Source organism: Larus michahellis, chromosome 5 (assembly GCF_964199755.1).
Source record: "Larus michahellis chromosome 5, bLarMic1.1, whole genome shotgun sequence".
In the NCBI taxonomy this organism is placed as follows: Eukaryota; Metazoa; Chordata; class Aves; order Charadriiformes; family Laridae; genus Larus; species Larus michahellis.
The window spans coordinates 38,740,381-38,762,712 of record NC_133900.1 but is presented as its reverse complement, the minus strand read 5'-3'; the positions used below and the strand labels follow the sequence as shown (position 1 = coordinate 38,762,712).

The following is a 22,332-nucleotide window of genomic DNA, read 5'->3' as shown; positions in this document are numbered from 1 at the left end:
GCCCCACCTATAATAAGCAACAAATGCACCTCCCTAGAACAGATAGCATTTAGGTGGGTTGGTATACTACAAAAACAAATCCTATTGTTAATATTTTAAGATTTCTAGTTAATGAAATGCTCAGGACAGTTTTCAAGATGACTACTTCTTTTAAGGCATTACTTTTTTTTTCTCATGAAAGAAAAAAAATGTCTTGTAAACTCTGCTTCTCTTTAGAGCACAAAGCACTTCTGGTGCTTCAGGCTGAACACAAATTTAACAATGGAACAGATCTAATAGGAACAAAGGAATTTATACCACCTGAACAAAAGCTGTCGTCATCTTCCTTACAAACCCTCATTTCTAGTGTTGGGACAAAGGCAGGAGAGAAAGTTAATGGTGACACTTTAGACACATTAAAACCAAGTTCTATTTGGTTTCAAAATTAAGCACTGTGGTAGTTAACCTCTTGAAACAAACCCCTGCAATTAATTACCACTATCACATAAAACTAGCATGATGCATATACATATGTAAGAAAGGCAAATCAAGACTGAACAGGCAACACTAGTTTTTAGCATTATTTATCTCTTCAAGTGCTTAAATTTACAGCCTTCAGTATTCTTTAAAAGGTAGCAAGGTGTATAATTATTTTTTTTTTAATTAGCACAGCAAGACATGCCATTTGTTAAGTACCATTTACTAGGAACACATTGCTGGTAGCTGAACTGTTCCTGACTGAACCAATGGATTTATGCTGGCATAAACTGTAATAACAGGGCAAACCCGAACTAAAAATTAGTTTCGGGTTTACTCTGTTCTCTATCTGATCTCTGCACTTAATTAAGAAATGTTATCATACAGCCACACTGTATGATGGTACCCATCTAAGTTCTACCACCCGGTGGTGCAAGGGAATTCTGGAAAGGTACTCTTGATCTCTTTTTCTGCTTGTCCTGGAATATCAAATATTTCCACTCCTCCAATAGCTATTATCTTCAAAATGGGTTCTCAAAGAGATGAGATACAGTGTATTTGCTCAGAAAACAAACTTTTTCTCACCCACAGCGATTAAAAAAAGTTGAATATACATTTTGCCGGGCTAAGTACTTAACAGAAATACACTACCAATAGTGGACAGCACAGAATTGTTGCTGCTCCTGCCTCCCTCCTTAATTTTTTTTCTTCAAAAGGCAGCTGAAGTTTAAAAAGTAATGCTTTTGTGCCAGCACTCTCAGCCATAGGAAACCACAGATCTGCAAACTATGGATCAAACTTTTATGTCCATGGCCGTTGCTCTGCAAGGTTCATATGCTCCTCTGCATTTCAGTATAGGGACTCTGATGAAACAGCAACACATCACTTTTCCTTTCCACTGCTGCTCTATCAAATTTATGCCATCCTTTTCCAATGCAGGCACAAGCCATCCTGCTTGCTACTCTAACACTACAGGTCCTTCCTTAATTCACATCAGACTATTACCACAGTGACACATCCCACCTACCCGGCCACTTCATTCCCATATAAGACTGACAAAAATTAAGAGAAAGGACCTTGTTGAGAATAGGTGCAGCGAGATGAATGAGAGCACCATCACAGAGACAGCAATGTGCTTTCTATGCACCACTAGCTTTAATATCAAAACACCTGGAAGAACACAAAGATGTCAAAGAGCTACTAACAACGACAAGTAACAAAGAGAACAAAGAAATATAAACCAAGGAACAGTCAGGTCCTCTGTGGATCCTCTCATAAAAAAAAATAACAAAAATCAGCTTTCAGTTTGACACAACTTAGCTGCCAGTAGTTGCATAAGTTTGGGGTGGGGGCAACCAGAAAATATGAAAAGATTAATGACTAATTAAAAAAAAATCTCTGACTAGTACAACCTCCACATCAAGAATGCAGCATGGGAAAGATAGCCAGACTTAAAAAAACCCCACCAACCCACAGATAATTGCAGATGAGGAATGCTAAGTAATTATAATACCTTATTATTCTTGTAACACCACAATAAGGAACAAGAGCAGATAAGCAGAGAATACAAACTGAACATGCCCCTAGTTCAGTTCAAAACAGAGTTGAGGGGAACGTTTAGTTTTCCTTTTATATTACTTTGATCATTTTTCGAAGCAGAGACAGAACAGAGATAAGGTTGCTGGGAAAACCAGTTGCCAGAAGATTGGTATCAAGCTGTTAACTTTAACGATACTGGCGTGTTACTGTACTCTACTTGCATAGACCTCTCTTCAATATAACTATAGATACACTTATAACCCAAAATGTTCTTTGTAAGGGCTTGACAAAGCATGAAGTACGCCAAAGAGCATTTTTAGAGCAGAAGAGCTGTTCGTAGAACTCACACAAACAAAAATAACAGGAGCTACAAGTTTCAAAGAAGCCAGGAGTGCAGATAACTTACAGGATGGTCACTGAGAAACAAAACAGCTCCCTGGATCTCAGTTTGGTAGAGCAAATACAACAGCATATCTGAAACTCTATTAACCACTTTAAATTCTTCTTTCTGAGAAACCTGACACAAGACTAGAAGCACTAATGTGGTAACTTGCAACAGAGATGAAATCTTTCACAGACAAGACTCCACTAGGTGGGTATGGCCCCCTAAAACAAATGAAAAAAATCCACCCTGACAACTGCCTATCCAGATAAATGCCAGCATTACAATCTTAAGGTTAATACAGCTTTTTGTTAGTATAGTTTTTTGTTAGAAAAACTGACAACCCTAATTACTTTCCATTAGAAACTTCAGAAGTGTCTTCCTTTTATGATCTCCAGAAGCAAAAGTTTCTAAATTTGGTTAGATCTGAAGAGCTAACTTTGAATACAAGACATGAGCTCGACTTATTTCATAGGCACATATATTTGAATGGGGGCAAAAAAAGAAAGTTAAAGTACTACAAAAGGCAATCAGTTTAACATCCTATCGATCAGCTGAAGACAGAACCCTCCTCATTGAGGCTATCAATTAGAACAATTGCTTCGGTGAGCAAAATGGAAGTCATTCTTCCTTCTCCCTGGTATTAAACAATACTCAGGTTTTAGAAAGCAATCTCTCTTGTCCAACCTTTTCTTCCAGGTGAAGAGACTCCAGCTGGAGAAGCCATTGCAAAAGTTTGAGGGTTACACAATGCCACATGGGCCATTCCTGCATAAAGTAATTTCAGATTCAAGTTCACTCTTACCGTTTCTGACAGATCAGTTCCTTCGGGGCAGGGACTATCCTCAGCAGGAGACACACGAATCTGAGAAAGAAACCAATGACACGTGTTCCATATGTATCCTTTTCCTATAGCGGTCCGAAAGCTGGTATTTCAACTGGAGTCCATAGGTTTGCATTCTTCATCCCTGCTACAATGCTCCTATCTGCATTTCCTAGCTCAACTGCAGTGACACAGCTAACTGCTTTCTTGCACCATCACACCATACGTGTGCCAAGATTCAGACAGTGGAAGTCCATGGCTTCATAAAAGTTGTAAATGTAAACTTCCTTCAAAACTTTAAGTCAAGAATTATATATACTGAAAGATTTGTTTCACAATGAGTTTACATTCATGTTGAACTTGCACAATATTAAATCATCCTGAAATAGAACAGCAATGTTACCACCTACTACTGCTTTACCAGAAATTCTTGGGCAGGGGTGGGAACTCGGAAAAACAGGACTAAGCTTTCAGTGCAGAAGCTGGGTTCTACCCTTAACCATCACAAGTCAAGGAAGTTTGACTGCAAACACCTTTAATATGAATACAAAATTCACATAGGATATACATTCTGGGGAACATAAATGAACTATTACAAGAGATTCTGACAGAACAAAAACATAAAAGAAAGCTCTGTCAGGCCAAGAATTTAATGAGGAATGATTAAAAAGTTTGATTTACAGTTACATTACAGTTGTGTTAAGCACTGAAAACTTTAAGAACGTCAGCTGAAAGGCAACTGAACATACAGTACATAAATCATACAATCCACACTGTTGTAAATAACATTTGATGTATTTCATTTTACTTAACAGAACACAAAGCAATTTAACACGTGCAAATGAGGACTCCAATACATTGAATTTAAAATGTCTATGATAAAATTGACACAGAACTTTACATTTAAGGACTACACGATTGATGGAGAAATTAAAAAAGCATCCTCCATGTTACTCTCATTACCGAAGTATGCTTTTCAATTAAATAGAAAAACCATACTGGCCCGGTTTCCTCACTTAAAACCATACCTATCCATGGAGGTTAACTAAAGCTTTAACTTGCTCTAAGTGTAAAACGAAACAGAATTTACACAGTCTCCTTCCCCTTGTTGGGAATTGACAAACCATTATGTGAAAGGGTTCTTGGATTATGTACACTGGTGGAAAATATTATCTTATAAAAAGGCACATACCTGTGATTTAAGGCTAGTACGGTATTTGTTTCATAGAGAAAGTAAAATTTTAAATGAAATTAGTACATTGCATGGTTGGCCTCATTCAGCAAACCACTTGGTGCAAAGCAAAAATGTGTGCTTAGAAGCCTCAGACTGACAGTGATTCTCGCTTTAGTGTTTTTCTTTTTTTGAACCTATGATGGAAAGGTACATCTTTTAAAAAGGCATTTGCTGCAATTCCACTAGTCAATGATCCATCTGCTACTGTTGCCTTATACGCAGATATCGCACATAGGCCTTATATTATTAATCTGCAAAATAGTCTTTTAACTCTCTCCTTTTTAAAAGTCATATGAAAATTACTAAAGATGTTTTCTATATTCATCTATAAAATACCAGATGTTGGTACAAATCATGTAAACCTCCTTTTGGAAATATTTTGACTAGCCACCAAAATGACCAGAAATCACAAACATCATTTGTCAGTGCAAATCTATAATAAGTTCTCTTTCCCCTCCCTCCCCCATCCCAGTTACAGAAATAACCACCAACCTTCACATACAAAACGAGTGCTCTATATATTTGAAATGACAGAAAGTATGTTTGGTTACCTTAAAGTCACCCACTTTCCCACCAAATTCAGTTTTACAGTATTACAAAAAGGGGGAAAAAAAAAAGTTAAAGCTGTCTTGTGCAAGAATCACTACAACAGTCCTTCAACCCCAACCTGTAATTATAATCTGATTTAAAGATTTTAGGTTAACATTGGGTCCTCTTCTCTGATCCGATTACTGTTCTTCAAGCCAGGATGGGGCATCTGCTCCAGGAGTTTTCAATTTGATGTGGAACTGTTTAAGTGTCTGTTCAAGCTGCTTTTGATTCCCAGCAAAGTATGCCGCAATGGCATTGTGGAACAGAACAAGCTGATTGTGCAATACTTTAACCTGCAGGCAAGAATAGAGATAGGTTAAGAGGAGGAGGCAGATGTTAAAAACATCACAAGCCAGTTATAAAAAAAAAAATAGGTATATTTGAGATGCTCAGACTTCATACAGGTATATTTAATAAAAATTTAAAAATACAAATACAAAATGCAAATACAAAATTCTTTAACATTAAAGTGATTTAGATCTTTCATAAAGTATGTTTAACAGTCAATGCCAACTCAGTACGCAGGGACCAAAAGCAATTCACTAAACAGCATAATGTTATCAAATATCAAACACTTGATTATGAGTACTTGATTCCTTGAAATTAGATGCCAAACCTCTGTTTAAGACAACTACCTACAGGCTAAACGGACTTCCCTGAGACAGTACATGACAAATGCATTATTTAAGTATACAGTTCATTTAATTGCCTCTCCCCCCGAACCCTCCTTGCAGAGAGTTGCTTTTTTCCAGCTCACATATACTTAAGTCAAATGAAACTGATGTTCTTTTCCCAGCAATATTTCTTGCCCATCTCCTGTAACACAGGATTATTTACAGCACTTGGTCAATATCTTGACTATAACATTTGTGCAAAGTAGTCATGAAACACACAGGTCATACCAGTATCAAAACCTGGGGAGAAGAGCACAAGAGCAGGCTAGAGAGCATCACTGTTTTTCTCTTCTAGTCTAGTGTATGATGACAAGCCATAGTGCTGATGAAGTTAAACAAATGTAATATTTTCATCCTAGCACACCAGTAAACCTGAAGTTGTGAATGTTGAACAGTAGCATGCAGGAAAAGGTATCTGCCCAGTTTCTCCCGCAGCCAAAACCTGTCCTTTTTGTTCTTCAGTGTACTCGCAGCCCAGAACAACCTTAACTCTTGTGTCAGAGCCCAAACCCCTAAGGTGGTGGCCCTGTGCCTGCTTTCAGCCTACGAGACCTTGAGTCCAATAGCATTTAGCCAACACAGACGAGAACAGAGGAACAGGACGGCTGACTGAGCCCAAAGGAAAGATGTGGCAGGCAGCAGATTTAGCTTTCTCTATTCAAATTTTGGATCATCGCCCCGTCTGTCAGCACAATCCACAAGGGAAAGGCTGCTCCTGCCATGCTAGGAAGCAAAACTGTCCTTGGGCCAGGTTTGGCCTATGCCTACCAGTTGGCCATGCCTGTTTTAACAGGTTATTTGGCTAACATGCTTTTCTGAAATGCATGCAACTCAATACAGAGATACTTTATTGCCTTCATTTAAGAAAGGATCTCAAAATAAAAAACCAAGATCTAATAGATGTGCTACTACACTAGAAGAGTAACATTTACACTATTACACAGAAATGTAATAATATACTTTTAAAATAAAATACTCTGAGAATCAAAGAACTGACCATGTGCGCATGTGCATGCAAGCACACAGGTGTATATAAAAGTTTCAGCACTAAAAGTTGAAATTTCTTTTGAGTATACAATTTATTTTTTTTCTACTGAATAGTGTCATTTCACTAATTAAGTTTTGCCCATAAACTGATGGCTGTACAGACCTTAATATCCTACTGTTGTGGTTTAACCCCAGCCTGCAACTAGAACCATACTTGCTCACTTCTCCCCATTCCCAATGGAATGGGGAGAAGAATCAGAAAAATAAGGAAAACTCACCTATTTAAGTGATAACCCCTCTTTGGTAACCCAAATTTTGGTCTAAGTCACTCTGACAATTTGAAAACTGGTATTCCTGTGTTTTCTCCCCTAATAATTCAGGCTAATTTAAACTTAATACATGTGAAATAATAGGCCTTTTGCCTCATTAACAGTGTAAAATGGTAGGTTTTTCCATCAAAAGGCTCTCCAAGAAGAAGGATGAGAGAGGCAGATATAGTTAGAAAGGAGTCTGCAGCGCACAGTTGGGTTTTTTTCATTTACAATAGAAGACTTCACTAAATTAACAACGTACAGACATTTTATATTTAGGAGATTAGAATATAACTAACCACACTTGTTCAACAAATATATAGTTCAGCTTCTCAGAGTCACAAAAGATGGCCTCTTTCAGATGGCCTCTTACAGTCCAAGCTAGTTCTAGCACACTGTTAAAGTGCTACAGGAGTTCTATTCTGTTTATAGGAACTCAAATAAAACAAGGGTAATTAATCCACCCTCCCAACCCAAGTTCATCAATTTGAGGCCAAATTTGGCATTTTCTTAGGGCAGCTTTTAACACAAAGCTTTTGTGAACTGCCCTGAAGTCTTCTAATAATTCTATAAATTCAGTAAGGCCTAGGGTTTAATATGTGTGCACACACACAGAGGCAGGAATTGACAATGTAGAGGCAGATGATTTGGACTGAAAGAATATGCTTTGTTTTGGTGGGGTTTTTTGAACTACCAGAGCTACCTCATTGTATGAGGTTCTATCCCCAAGCCAGAGCTACCTCATTGTGGTGTAAATTTCATGATCGCTATCAAACTGGTTGCAGAGGTTCAAGGTATTGCAACTTCTGCTCTCCTCCTTCAGAAACCGATTGCTAAATGAATCCCAAAAGTGATAGTGGGATCTTCTTATCCATAGCTTCATTCAGGTAACTTTAAATTTCTAGAAAAAGACCACTTAAACTGTCTGACACTATACAAGGAAGCTGTACTGTGAGCTCTACTATGAAGCAGCAGCCAGCTAAGGGAAGAGAAAAAGCTGTAACATCTCACATCACCTTATGTCCACTGCAAAAACACCTGCAATCACAGCTAAGAACTGGTCAATGAGTATTCACTTAAAGCCAAGCGCAAACCTCACCAGTTTTCCCATGAAAGAATCTCAGCTTTGCCCACTCCCATATCCAGCCATTGATTCCTACTTCCACACTATGTTTCACCTTAGCCCTCTGTTGGCAAAGCATTCACACAGTTATGTAGTCAGTTGGATCAGGGAACAGATCTAGATTAAAACTAACCAGACAACAACATATTTGCTTTAACCTGGATCAGTTCCCCAATCTGATTCTCTGCACAGCTGCAAAAACACTTTAGTAAGCACACAGAGAAGGCAATGTGGAGGAAGGGGGAGAGAGGATGAAGGGACCACTTTTTTTTTTTTCAGTAAAGCCTTGAAGTCACTGTCAGACTACAGCACTAAAGGCCAACTCTTGAGCACTAAGCTGTAGCACCTATTCCAGTAAAGGAGCATTTGAAGATTTACCTTTCAACCAAAGAACGTTAATGGTATGCTGCTAAAATACAGGTTCCAGTGTATGACTAGCATGCCTGTCAAAAAGCCATCATGTTTTACAGCTGAGCATCATTTAAAATCATTGTTCCTTGTTAACTAGCTACATACACCTATTTGTTTCTAATTACAAGCAGAATAAGCACTCTGTAATAGACCTGGCAAACTTAAGTCTCAAAACAAAACTGAACTTTGTGTATGAGCATAAAAAAATGGGCATGCCCTAAACAGATGGCTTGAGTGTCGTATAGAGAAGATACCGTAGGTTGGATTTGTCATATTTCCTCTGGACACTCTTAACATTTCATTTCTTTTTAAATATTGTCTTCTTCCCCCCACCTGCCTCTGAACACCATATTTTCCATGGTGGAGTAAGTACGGACTTTACATCCTCCTCATTCAGATTGTTTCAGCCATCTCAACAACCAAAAAGACGACCTCCATTCTAATGTTTCTGTCAGTTTGTACCTCCTCACAACCATAATAATCCTTTCCCCTAGCTATCTTTACTTGAAGTTATTTGATTTAAACACTTATGTCATACAGGTTTCCATTAGATTGCACACTGCATTCATTTGTAGAAGCAAGCATTTAAACATCAAACTCCTGAAGTACAACTTGCAGAAGTGCATTCAGTTCCTTTTTTTACACAGAAAGATTTGACATTTTTCAAGTGCATACATGAAAAACAGTTTTTTCCTTTCTCAAAAAGACAACACCTTTTCAAATATTTTTCAGTGGCAGAAATCTTAAAGCTAAGAACAAGCCATCTTTATAGAAAAAAAAAGATTAACTATTTGTAAGCTACAGATTTTGATTGCAGCTATTCTTATACTCGTTACCCAATGCCACAAACTTCTGAAGAACTCCACCACCTGGGGATAGCACCAATATAATTTTGCAGCAACATTAAAAAAAAAATCAGTTCTAACTTCAAGACCAAATGCTATAATGAAAGTGCATAGAAATATTGTATATCTTGGTTTAACAGAGAGAAACTTGCAATCCCAGCTTTACTGTAATTCAGCTCTCTGCACCTTTGGGGGCTTTAAACTGAAATATTAACATTAGAACCCAGGAGAACAGGCACAAAAGGACTGCACCCACGTGATGCCTTTCCCTCCCCTAAACGTAGGGCCAGCTAGATTATGGTCGTTTGGTGACATTTGCAGTAACACAGACCAACTAGAGCCCACCAGACAGTTAAACTGGCTTTATAGTTCCTTTGCAGTGACAGCTTGAATCACCTCCCGATTGCCCCTGTTCTCCTCATATGTCATACTTAACCAAATACGGGACAAAACTTTTGAGTGGCAATATAACTGAGTTCATCTAGTGGAGGCACAATTACAAAATAATATCCATGATTCTGTTTTGACATTAATTTGTCAGGCAAAAAATATACAATTTATTGTTTTTAAATGTTTAATACTGGTTAGACTGTAAAAGCATATCTATTAGGAGATAATGATGAACTGCTTTATCTAATCTAAAATTAAACCCTACATTGCTTAATTGCTTTGCTATGGCCAGGTTTCATTACACAATTCTGTTTTCAACACAGAAGTGATAATAACAACTAAGCTCAAGACTACACTGTACTACATCCTGTATCAATATATACAGGATGAAGACCAAAGGTTTACAATCTATGATAAAAAAGTAATATGGCTACCATACAATTTTCTTACCTAAAAAGGCTTCTCTAATTAGACTCAGAACAAATATTAATCCACATCTGGATTCGGCACCATGTCAATACCTATTAATAAAGTTGATGATTAGAGATTTGCATGTTCTAGTACACTGTAACGTGAGTCTGGCAAGGCCATGCCTTGTTATAGCTGCTCAAATATAACCCTCATTTGCCTTGTATGCAATAGCCTGTGCTGTTGCAGGCTTTTCTAAAACCTGCTACAGAAAGGCCCTTTGTGAAATGCTGAGTAAAACCAGTATCTTGTCCATCTGATCTTCCTTTATTTTGATCTCCCATCCTATTAAATCAGCACCAGTGCTGTCCTGCGGACAGACACACAAAATAGCAAGTTCCTGTTACTAGGGATATAGTATCAGTATAACCAGTATAATTCCCTCCCCTGGACTACTGTAACAGCCTAACAATATCAAAATCACCCTTCCACTTGGGAGTTCAACATCATATAAGGTCTTCAGTTTAAGCCTCCTCCTGCACAGTGCACTACTCCCACAGATGAATCAGCTGTGTTACAGACACACTCGTACAGCTGTACCCACTGTGCTCTGCCTCCTGCCCTTCTCCTTCACATTAGGCACATGCTATATTTACAGATGCTTAAATTATGGTGGATCACAGCAATTATCATCATGTACCTTTGGAAAAAGTAGAACATCTGACATTATTAAATCTAACTAAAATTAAAGTCTAGATCCTATACTTACTAATCCTATACTTATTGAGTTAATAATCCTTTAAAATATAAGTAGTAATTGACTTAAGAGCAGTCACTTACACTTTGTATGCGGCTAAAAATTAAAAGTAATGTTTATAATGGTTATACAGTTGTCTAGCAAATCAATTGTGCATTCCAATTTCTTAATACTAGCTGCAGGACAAGAACGAGGTCTCACAGGAGCTTCCCTCCATTGACATTAATTAAAAAAAATAAAAATGGTTGACACCACAAAAAGGAATAAAGATGTCAGATTGGCAAGAACATCATCTCTCAGGTAACCACTGCCTCCCACTACACCCCGGTAAGTATTCTGGGCAACAGAAGAACAAAAACTATCAGAGACAGATGCAAGATGGAAAAAAAAAGTGCTTCTGAAATGAAGCTTTAGGATTAAGATTACATATTGTTTACTATGGAGAATCCTATACAACAAATAGAAAACACCAAAGTAAATCTTATCTGAGTAAAGCTCTCAGTAGATAATTATATTTAAGCCAATATTTGACTGTAAAGGAAGTCCTTTCTATGGCTTTTGGGAACAAAACTACATACACCCTTGAGTAAGTATTTTGACATCTCCAGTGTCAAAACTGAGAAATGTCAACCAGTGATAAAAAGGCTTAAACATGTAAAAAAGTCTCCTCTGTATAATCTAAAAGAAAAGGCAGGAAGGAAAAAACAATCTCTTTCAGAAAACAAAATTTGTAGGCTGTGACTGCTAACAGGATGCTTGATCTAATTCAAGACCGTCACTAGGAAGACAGCTTCATTCGTGTTCCATAAATTATCTAATTTTTAAAAAAATATGGAAACTTTTTTTTTTTACACAATGGAAATAAAATTCTTTCACTCTAAAACTTTCCTATCTGTATAAATATAAATTGATCAGTCTGATATATAGTTAATGCAAACCAAGAGGAAGCAGGTTTTCAACCAATTTGAACTTAAGCATCAGAATTCCTGTACAGATATGAGCTGGAAGGATCAAACAATTTCAACAGAAGTACATTATATTAGTGGCAAACAATTTACTAGAAGATAAAAACAAAGCGGGGGGGGAGGAGACACCTTCAGCATACCCGTTTTCAATCTAGCATAGTTTTAAACTCAGTTCTTAAGAGCATTTTCTAATTTAAGCATAAGTATCAGCATTTGCATTAGACTTCAGTGTATTCCAGAAAATTAATTTCATGGGGATTTTTTACATTTGAAAGTTAATGGGCTACAAGTTCAGCAAGAAATGAAAGTCAGGGCAATACCAGTTTTTAATCATCTGATGATCTGGCTCATTAGCTTTTAATGGCCATGTGACTCCAGACCCCTGATGCAAATGCCTGTATGAAGTAACAGTGCTTAGCAGCTACATTTTTAACATATATTGTTTTGGAAAACAAAAGGTTTTATTTTCTGCACTTTTTTTCTTCTCATCTGTTGACAGTTCATGTTTCTTCCCTGCCTTTCATCTTAAATAGCTGATGCAACTGCATATCTGATAATATATTCAAGAATTCATAATAGTAATCAGTTTCAATTGATTTGGCTTGTACCCACGATTTTCCCTTAAAGTTTCCTCCTTCCATGCAAGGAGCCTAGTTTGCTACTGTTGTCATTTGGGGCCGCTCCCGTATTCTCTGACAGGCAGTTGTTACCTACATTCAGATCTTTAAAATATATTAACCCATACTGAAAATGTTAATCCACTGCTAGACACGGACAAACTGACAAACTACTACCTTTTATGTAAGTTTTGATAATATCTTCCTCCCTCTGAAGTCACAGGAAATAGAGTAATAGCTGATTATAACCATTTCATTTACTATGAGTACGAACAAAAATCATATCTTGAAGGACCATCATTTTTACATCTAATTAGAAATAATTTAGCATGACTTGTTTATCAAAAAAACACAGTTTAATAGTGTGTTCTGTATGGCTATTCTAGTTTTGCCTGGTAGACAGAATAAGAGGGTTAGGAATCCCATCCTTAAGAGGGTATAGATGAAATTGTATGGTTGGAATAAACACATATGGGGAAAAAGAAACAATTTCAAACCAACAGTACAAGGAGCTCTGTTTAGAATTAAGAAACTATATAGGCATTAATTATAGAGTTATATTTCTCAGTTCAAGTTATTAAAGAAAGCTTAATTTTGAAGAAGCCTCTTCACAGTTCTCCCACTTTCTTTGTGCATATCCTCCATGACAGTGTTGTCAAACATTTACTTTAAATCAGTAGTTATATGACTCATTTAACCATTAGATGTGGTAAACTGGAAAAGTAATGCTTTTCCAAACTTGAAACCTCCCATATCAACATGAAACTTACTGCCATAGTATTTGCCATTTGTAGCTGCAGCAGCTTGATTAGGAACTTTTCAGGCTGCCCACTATAAAAGTCTGTCCTCTGGTGATACAGCAAGAACTCAAAAAATTCAACTTATTTTTTTTGCTCGCTCTACTTTTAAATTAAGATATATTTTAAGATCTAACAACTGAAGTATTTCTATCAAAGCAGAAACTTACAGGACAAAACTCCTAAACACAACATCAGAAGCTGTAGCTTACCTTATTTTCTTCCAAAAATTTCAATTTGATAGATACATCATTACGCATTTTGTCATATTTCTCTTTATGCACTTGGAACAATTGTTGTGATTGCTCAATCTTTGGCAGAGTATTTGCATCACGAGGGCCAAGATTCAGCTCTTCTAGGTCTGTTCGATAAGCATCATATTCAATCCTGAGAAGGAAGAGGAGGAAAAAAATTCTAAAGGCAAAGTGTCTCAAAACAGACCTCACATACAGGGCCAAGTAGATGAACAAAACAGTCAAGTATAGAAAAAATAAAAGGCAAGTTTTTTCCCCCCTCCTCCTACTCATCAAGCAAAATCACCCATAAGCACACTGTATAAAGCTGCCTCAACAAGTAGCCCCCACTTCTGTTCCTGTCTCAGCCACATGCTCCCAACCCTCTGTTTTGTGCTGGCTTTGGTAGTCAGAACCTCTCCTGGGACATCTCAGCTTACTAACCCAGATATAGCTAGTAAATTTATTTTCAGGTGATTCTTCTACTTTTGAATCATTTCAGTGAAGAGTTTGTGTTGAGAGCAAGAGAAGCACCAAGAGCAGGATGTCCCCTTTAAGCAGATGTTTGAGCAATGGCTCACTTTTACTAAACTCTGTCCTATGGCTTTTTCAGCATGCTCTAGGCTTCTCTGTATGCATTAATTGGAACAGTTTTACAGTTCTTCCACAAGTAGTTTTACAAGAACTTGTCTGTCCTATGGATAAACAGACTGAAAAAAAAAGATGATGCATTATTTATAGTCTGTTGAGGGCCTATCTTATTTTCCTAGGGAAGTCAGACTCTCTGGATCAATACCACCACTGAAGGAGAAAAGGGAAGAGAAAGACAGAAGGTTAAGACTAACAGATACATAAGTATTTAAACTAACTCTGCACCAAAGATATCTATCCCATGACTAGATATGACAGACGAAAACTACTTTTTAATTTACTCTTGTTCTCTCCAAATTATCTATCATGGATACTGCTAGCAGAAAGAGAATTTATGTTATGGTATAGGCTCTTGCCTGCAGATACCTGACAACATTTTAATTGAACCAGCTAGTCTTCATATACCACTATTTATTAAAAAAAGTTATAAACCTCCTTGATATCCTTCTATATTAGACTGTACCATTTTATTACATGAATAGAGATGATCTAGTCATACCTTCTTACTTGTTTTAATGGAATAAATCAAAATGTCTTAAAATTATTTTTAATACAGAATTAAGTTTGAATATTCAGTTTTGTCTTCAAAAACATTACTGGTTGATTGTTGTTGGTTTGGTTTTTTTTTTTTCCAAGAGAGTTTAAGTTAAGCTTTCTATTCATCAGCGTATAACATAAGTTGGAAAAGCACCTATGGAATGTTAGTAGTTTAAAGATTATATCACTAAATTAATCTTCTGCTTTCCAGTGTTACATACAAGTCTACTGAACACTGGATCCTTGCCAGATAAACTATTTTTATATTTAAAAACATTATTGCAAGTGGATAAGACAAATGTTGTAACAACCTCTAACTTTTTTCTTCCTCCTCTTACACAAGATGTGCTCTGCTCCTTTGTTCACAGCCACCTAGCACTTGACCAGGTAAAGCAAGAGACAATAGCCAGAAATCACTGCAGGGTCACAGGCAGACCTGCCCAAAGCCTCACTCTTCCTTCCACACCTCTTTGTAGTTTTCAAATAATGGAACTTAGCATCTCAGCATGCGATAGCCGCCAATTTTAATGGAGCAAACCAACCTATTCCTGGCTTTTCGAAAATACTGCCTCAGACATTTCTAAAATTGGGGAGAAAAAAAAAAAATCAGGATTAAAACCTGGTTATAAAGACAATTTTTCAGTTGGTGGTATGACTGCCCCAAAATAAAATATAACATTTTCAGAAGTAAAAGGATAGTATTCACAGGGCACTTCCTGATTCGTGTTGTCACTATGATTCAGGCTTTATTTAAATAATTTATGACTTAATTCCAAAAAGGAAACAAACCAATACATAGTTGATAGAAGAGGGGAATGTTGGAGTGCAACTGGGGACAGGGAAGAAGAGGCACAGGAATAAATGTGACCTACTTTCACATTCCAAAATGACAGACTGGCTATGTAAGCAAAGAACCTTTGTAATTTATTTGCCTTATTGAAATGGCAAAATACTTGATGTCTGTAAAGAACAAAAAGGGAAAATAATTAAGGTATTTTAGGAGGGAAGAGCCATAAATTGAAAGTGACTGGCAAGAACGATGTTAGCTGATGTATTTTGTATGAATTTTCAAGGGGATACCTGGAAAATGTATAAACCGTTTTGGGTTTGTTTTTTTTTTTTAATACTTTAAAATAAAAAAAAGCAATCCAGATTAATTCTGCCTTTCATGCCTTTTGAAAGTTTACCTAAATATAAAAACAATAGCTTACTATTTGCTTACAGATAAAGCATTAGAACAGAACAACAGGGAAAAAAAGGGGAGGAAAGAACTTCAAAACTCAAGCATTTTGCAATTTTTGATTAAAATCACAAAAAAATAACATGCATAAACTACATCCTTTGGCAAATTAAAAGAAACACACTTTATCCTATTAAGTGAAAGAAAGTCAGAATGGAACAAAGCATCAGAAAGGACCAAAAGTCCAAACCCTAGCAGGAGAAGGGAACCTGGCTTTAGAGTACTATGCCATATCCAAAAGTAATCTTCTCCAGGGCAGGAAACCCATTATCTACTGCTAGATTTTATTCACTCAAAGACATTTCTTTTTCTATTTTCCCCCTTCTGACCATGCCTGCAACTTCTGCATAAAAACTGAGTGTGAAGTACACATGGTACATCAACATAAGCACATGATTAAACATTTTTCAATCAAAAATTATTTCACCTATTACAATGTAGCTAAATTAAAGGGTTAATCTTGCACTGTCACATTACTTAGAAAGCCACCTTAATCCAGCACACAGGAAAAAAATAGCTATAATTACTCTTAGACATAGAACTAACAAGTAAAATTGAGTCTACAACAGAGCATTTATAAAACATGTGAAGATACATGCAATAAGGCAGTTAACTGTAAATCCTAATTATACCGGAGTTGTGTTATACTTGACAGATTAGTCACGCAAATACAAGGACTAGCGTACAAAAGTCTGGTACAAAGCCTGTTTCCTGAACATTAGTTTGTAATGAAAATAGCTAGACATAGAATAGCTACCTGGCACTTTCATACTGTTTCACAGTCAATAGTGTATCCTCAATTGTTTTATTCACCAGTGTATTCACACTGGCAATAAAAAAGTTAATAGCCCCAAGAAGAGTTTCTCCATTTTTAGCTAAAAGTTTCTGCGTCTCTGCATTGTAGCCAAACTCCTCCTACAAAGACAAAGCAGAGAAAACAAAACTGTAGATCATTTAAAATCATAACATTCATCAGCAACTATTAAAAAAAATACAAACACACAGATGTGGAAGTTCTGTCACTTCTGTTTGGGTATGCTTGTGGTTAAACAGACATGATTTCAATACAATATTCAGTTCACAGTTTTTATGAAATCTAACATCAGTAAAACATGTTTTACAATTGTTACCACACATCTTAAGTCCTACTTTATAATGTGATCTTTTTTTGCAGTTGAAGTCTTGAATGTTACTTAAAAGTAAGTGCTAATGTAATCTTTACATTGTCATTCAGCAGGGTTTTAATCCAGCATCTCTCATGTGGTTGTCTAGGTAATGCTTTAATACCAACAGACACCACTACATTAAATACAGTAATATAACTGAATTCACAAGGGCATACAACATTAATTAGCTATTAAGTTTTATTCTCACATTCTGGAAAACAGCACTGCAAAAAACCTCCAACATCTACCATAGTTTGATAGATTGTAAATAACTGAAAAGCGGAACACTATAATGGATAGCAAATAAAAATGATAATGCAGCTCAGCTATAAATTTTAAAGGGAGAAGGGCAAAATTATTTCCAAGGCATTTCAGTCACATTTGGATATATGTTTTTTCATGTATTTATTAAGAGCAGTGTAAACCCTGACCAAGGCTGCAAAGATTTTCCTAACACATAGATGCCAAACAAGTCCAATTATTATATTTATGTCATCCATATGGCATCTTCATGTTTTGCAGATGGGAGTTCTCACAAAAGAGTACAATCTCTGGTTGTAATGGCTGTAAAACACAGTAGATTCATATTTGGAACTTGGTCTTTAGGCTTGCACCCTGCCAACAGCTGACTCAGAAGTGCTGTATTCTCCCAGTTTCCTTTCATCTGTCTAGAACACAAACACCAAAGCCAAATGATATTTCACATTAACAAGTTCATGAGAGTAAGGGTAATGGGCAATGGTAAGGGAAGAAGCCCCTAGAAAAGGAGGTGCAGTGGAAATTAGCAATTTGAGGGAGAAGAAAAGAAGGAAGAGAACTTCAGGCAAGTTTTATGAGTAAACCCTCTAAACACCACTAAAGATCTGTCACCTTTGCTTTGCACAGCTGCTTGCGTGGCAAAAGCAACCAGAAAAATCACTACAGATCTTGCTGAAATCAAAAAATAAAGTCTTTTTCAGGTTGTTTTGCTCTAACATTGCCGGTAACAGAAGCACTAGTACAGGGAAGAAGCAGGAGCATACAGGCAGAGACAACAGCAGTAGGACTGCCCTTTTCAGCAGTGTTTAGTCCCATCTTTTCCCTCCTGCAGGCAAGACTGCAATTAGTTTTCCATCTGGTCCTCTGACCCAGATCACCACAGACTCAAATGAGCAATACCACCAGCTCCAAAGGAAGAGGGTAAGAAGGATGGGACTGCAGGGGCCTGTAGTACTAAGAAGCATGCTAGCCGCCAAAACTGTCCTTCTACTGGTTCATGCAGTTTCATATAAAAACTTTTGAGTTTTGTCCATGACCTCTGCAGATACCTCTTAAGAAACAGCCAGGAAATCCTTCCTCTATCAAGAGTTTACACTCAGTTCATACTCTACGCACAGGTCAATTAAAATTGGAATTCATCTCTCTATATAATTAGAGGCACATGAGCCTGGAACCAGGAGTTATCTTTGTATCCAAGAGAGAAACAGCAAAACATTCACATTAAGTAATACCTCTGCAGATACCACATTAAGATCTCATCTTGTTAACACGTATAAAATAGGAAATATTACCTTAAGAAGTGGTGTTGGTTTTGTTTTTGGGTTTTTTAAATTTATATACTGTTATCATATTAAACATTAAAGACTAACTGTCCAGGAATTTTACTTTTAGTCTTGCACAAGTTTTAGAGGCAACAATGCTAACCAAACATCCAAGAATAGGCCAGGCTACAGACGGTAATACAGTACAGATTAAACAAAGGGAAAACACAAAGAGGAAAGAGACAAACATCAGGCAAGTCTCCAAGAGGCAAAGGTTAGATAACTTTTATTACAGCAGCAGAAACCTTTATTTGATTTGCATCAAGAGCCCCATTCAATAATCTACACAAGAGATGAATGACTGAAAACAAATTCCAAGACCAGTACAAGATGCTGAAAGAACCTGGAAGAACAGTATTCCCATTAGAAGTTACAAGCTATTCATGGAAAAAACCCCAGCATTCATTAGACAAGAGCATGATGCCAGATTTAATCCAAGTTTCAGAAGAAACATCCAGCTTCAGCACATACTTCATAACCATCACTAAGTTCTGACACAAACCACATGCCCATATTTGTGTCAGAGTAAGCTGATCATCAAAACAGACTCCTTTTAGCAGATTACTTAATTCTTTATCTGCTAGAAATGCTCTACTTCCACAGATTTTCATCTGTCACGCTGTAATATTAAGAATTCCTGTACTCCAGTGCAGGAGTCTCAAATTTTTTCAGCTAGCTATCAGTTAGGTTTCCTCCATGCAAGCATGAACTCCACCTCCTCCCTTAAAACTCAATGGGAATAGAAAATCATGAAAAGGGAAAAATAAACAGAGGTTTAAAGTTTAATACTCGCAAAGGTAATTTGGGCTGTTTCAGCTGCTATGTTTTAAGGAATCATTAAGCCCCTTAGTACTGTTTTTCTAAAAGAACAGTAGCAGTATCAAATTGCTTTAACTTTGGAAGTACAGAACAACCAGTGTAGGAACAAGCCAGCTCCTGTGTTCTGTAAGCAACATTTACCTTCTCTCTCTTTACTGCAGACAGATTTATTATCAGCAACAAAAAGTGCCAGTGTTACATAAACTTCTAAACCAAGGAATCATAGCAACCCAAACGCAGGTATCTAAAGATTGCCTCTTTTGCTCAGAAACTCTAAACAACACAAGAATACAGATTAGTCCTACTAGTAGCAAAATTCTGATTAAAAAAGGACTTTGGGATGAAATCTCAATGCTTAAATATCCTACAGAAAAATAATTTACTCACGTTCAATGTGCACAAGTGAAGTAATGTGCCCTATTCTACCTACTCCCAGGCTTATTCCCCAAAGACATCCTGTAATTGAAATGACGTAACACTCTGGAACACTTTGATGACATTTCATTAGAAGCATAATGGATAGTAAAATGTATCTTCTACACAAAGGAAAGTTGTCAGTTCTTGAGTCCAACCATTAACTAAAAGCAAACATTTAAGAAACAACAAGAACTACAGTAATTTCAATAATTTCCTATAGTTTTAAGTGAATTACATAAGCTTTTAACACAAAGAACATTTTAATATGTTGTTAACTACAATGTTTAGAAAAATAGCTGCTAACTACTATATACCCTGCATGAGTCAATTAGGCTTATCTTCATCTCTGCCATTTTATTTTTTAACACTATAAAAGTCTTACATGAAGTTCCAATGATTTCAAACTCAGGTCAGCAAATGCATCTCCAAGTTGCCTTTGGGTATGTACCATCTGGAAGAGTTGTGTGGACAGCGTCTGTGCCAGTTTCAAGATATTTTCGTACTTTTTTTTGTTATCTCTCAATATATCTATCTGAGCTTCTAGTTCCAGATCTACTGTTCTTGAGCCACGACCCAATTTTTCAGAGATGATCTGACGTGTACACTGGGGAAAAAAAATTTAAATTATAAAGAATCAAGTATATTCAAGACAACACAGCATACACCCATTTTCAGCTTCAAGGGACATATAATTACATACAATTCTTTCACAATCACCCCTCCCAATATAAGTTTGCACAACAAACTGAAAAAACAACACACTCTTTAGAAGTTTATCAGGACTCAGCAAGAACAGTTGGACAAGTCTCAACTCCTACTAAGATGAATATTCAAGTTAGCAAATCAAGAGCATAACTAATTGTTTCTCAAGTAAAAGAACTCTTATCTCTTTTTAGGTTTGGTGAATCTCATTAAGTTAAAAGAAGCAATTTAGCCCACTGCATTGAAGTCAGTTAATGGGAGTATCACTAGTTCTGCATAAAAATATCTAGTTAGTAATCTTTTGGGCTTTGTCTACCAACCTTTCAATTCCAGATCATCTATGTTACGTTTTCCAAAAATGTTGTTTTAGGAGTTTATTTAAGGGTGGACGGTAAAGAGCATGGTTTTTTTCAGCATGTTTTTTAAAGCTGACTAGGAAACTGGGAACTCCTACTGAGAAATCCATAAAGCTATTAAAACACGTTTCTCATTATTTACACATCTATAAAATGGAGATGATTGTCTCAGAAAGACTTAATATTTCTTTTCTCTTACAAGACAAATTTTTGACAAATTTGCATTAACACAGTGAGCAGAAAATGTGCTCTTCTTACAAGGCTGTAGACACTTTCACCCAGCCAATGGCTGTGACAGCTGAGGCTGCTAACACATTCCCCTTATATCTGTGACACCTTTTCTGCCAGAGATTTGAGCCCAACTTGTCAGTGAGCCTCCCAAGACACACATTTGGGTTTCCCCTCACTGAGACACAGGAGAAGCCATTTGTAAACCAGATGTGTGGCAAAAGCCATACAGTTTCTCTATGGAAAGCAGGAATTATTTACTGTTACAGTAAATTACTTGAAGTTCATCTGTGATCCCACAAGGTGAAGCGATAACCAAGTTACACATATGAAGAATTACTGCTAGAAACAGAATTACAAGGAAACTAAGTTAGTTGTCAAGGCCACAACTACTCTGAAGGGACTTAAACTAAGTTCAAAGCTGCTATTTTGTTAGGTGAAATAATGCCCAAGCCTATCTTATATCACATTCCCCAAATACATTACATCACTGGATTTCCCAGGGTTTCCAAATTCAAGGACTTCAGTTTAATCCAGTCTTAAAATGTCCAAAGGACATACACATTTAAGATGCTAGAACTTTTATTTCCTTTCTAAATTTAATAGACAAACACAGGAAAGACTCAAGAATGATCAGGTCATAACTCATAAGCTTTAGATTGGAAGGTACAGACTATTTGGACTACTTCATTAGATTCAACCAGTTAATAAGAAAGACCACAGCTAATCGGGGAGACATTTGTCAAGAATCAGAAATTTGGGAGAGCATAACAAATCATATCAACACAGAATACAACTTTACTACCAAAGTCTGCAACAGAAATTGCAACATACAGCTTAGCAATGAGTGTGATCAGAGCATGAATAAGCATTTCACTAGGAACTATGGAACTGATGGACAAATTTTGGATATTTTCCAAAAAAGGTGAGACACGCAACTATGGAAATGCAGGAGAAAAATCTGAATTGTGGAAGGCAAAGTTTTTGGAATCAAGAATAAATTACAGAAGAATGAATTATTTGCAACCAAGGAGTTTTTTGTCACCTAAAAAAATCCAGGAGTGACAAGTGAGTAAAAACTAGTAATTTGAAA

General features: G+C 36.6%; 1 protein-coding gene across 12 annotated transcripts in view; it reads right to left on the bottom strand.

Moving 5' to 3' along the window:
* Positions 1-3,714: 3,714 nt before the first annotated feature.
* Positions 3,715-22,332, bottom strand: part of ARFIP1 (ARF interacting protein 1) — a 45,068-nt gene continuing 26,450 nt past the window's right edge. For all 12 annotated transcript variants that reach the window (XM_074589672.1, XM_074589668.1, XM_074589670.1 and 9 more), the window contains 4 exons: positions 20,336-20,557; positions 16,729-16,886; positions 13,523-13,697; positions 3,715-5,318 (listed from right to left, as the gene is read on the bottom strand). In XM_074589672.1, the coding sequence (XP_074445773.1) occupies positions 5,163-5,318; positions 13,523-13,697; positions 16,729-16,886; positions 20,336-20,557 (711 nt within the window). In that variant the 3' untranslated portion in view covers positions 3,715-5,162. The remainder of the gene's footprint in view (positions 5,319-13,522; positions 13,698-16,728; positions 16,887-20,335; positions 20,558-22,332) is intronic.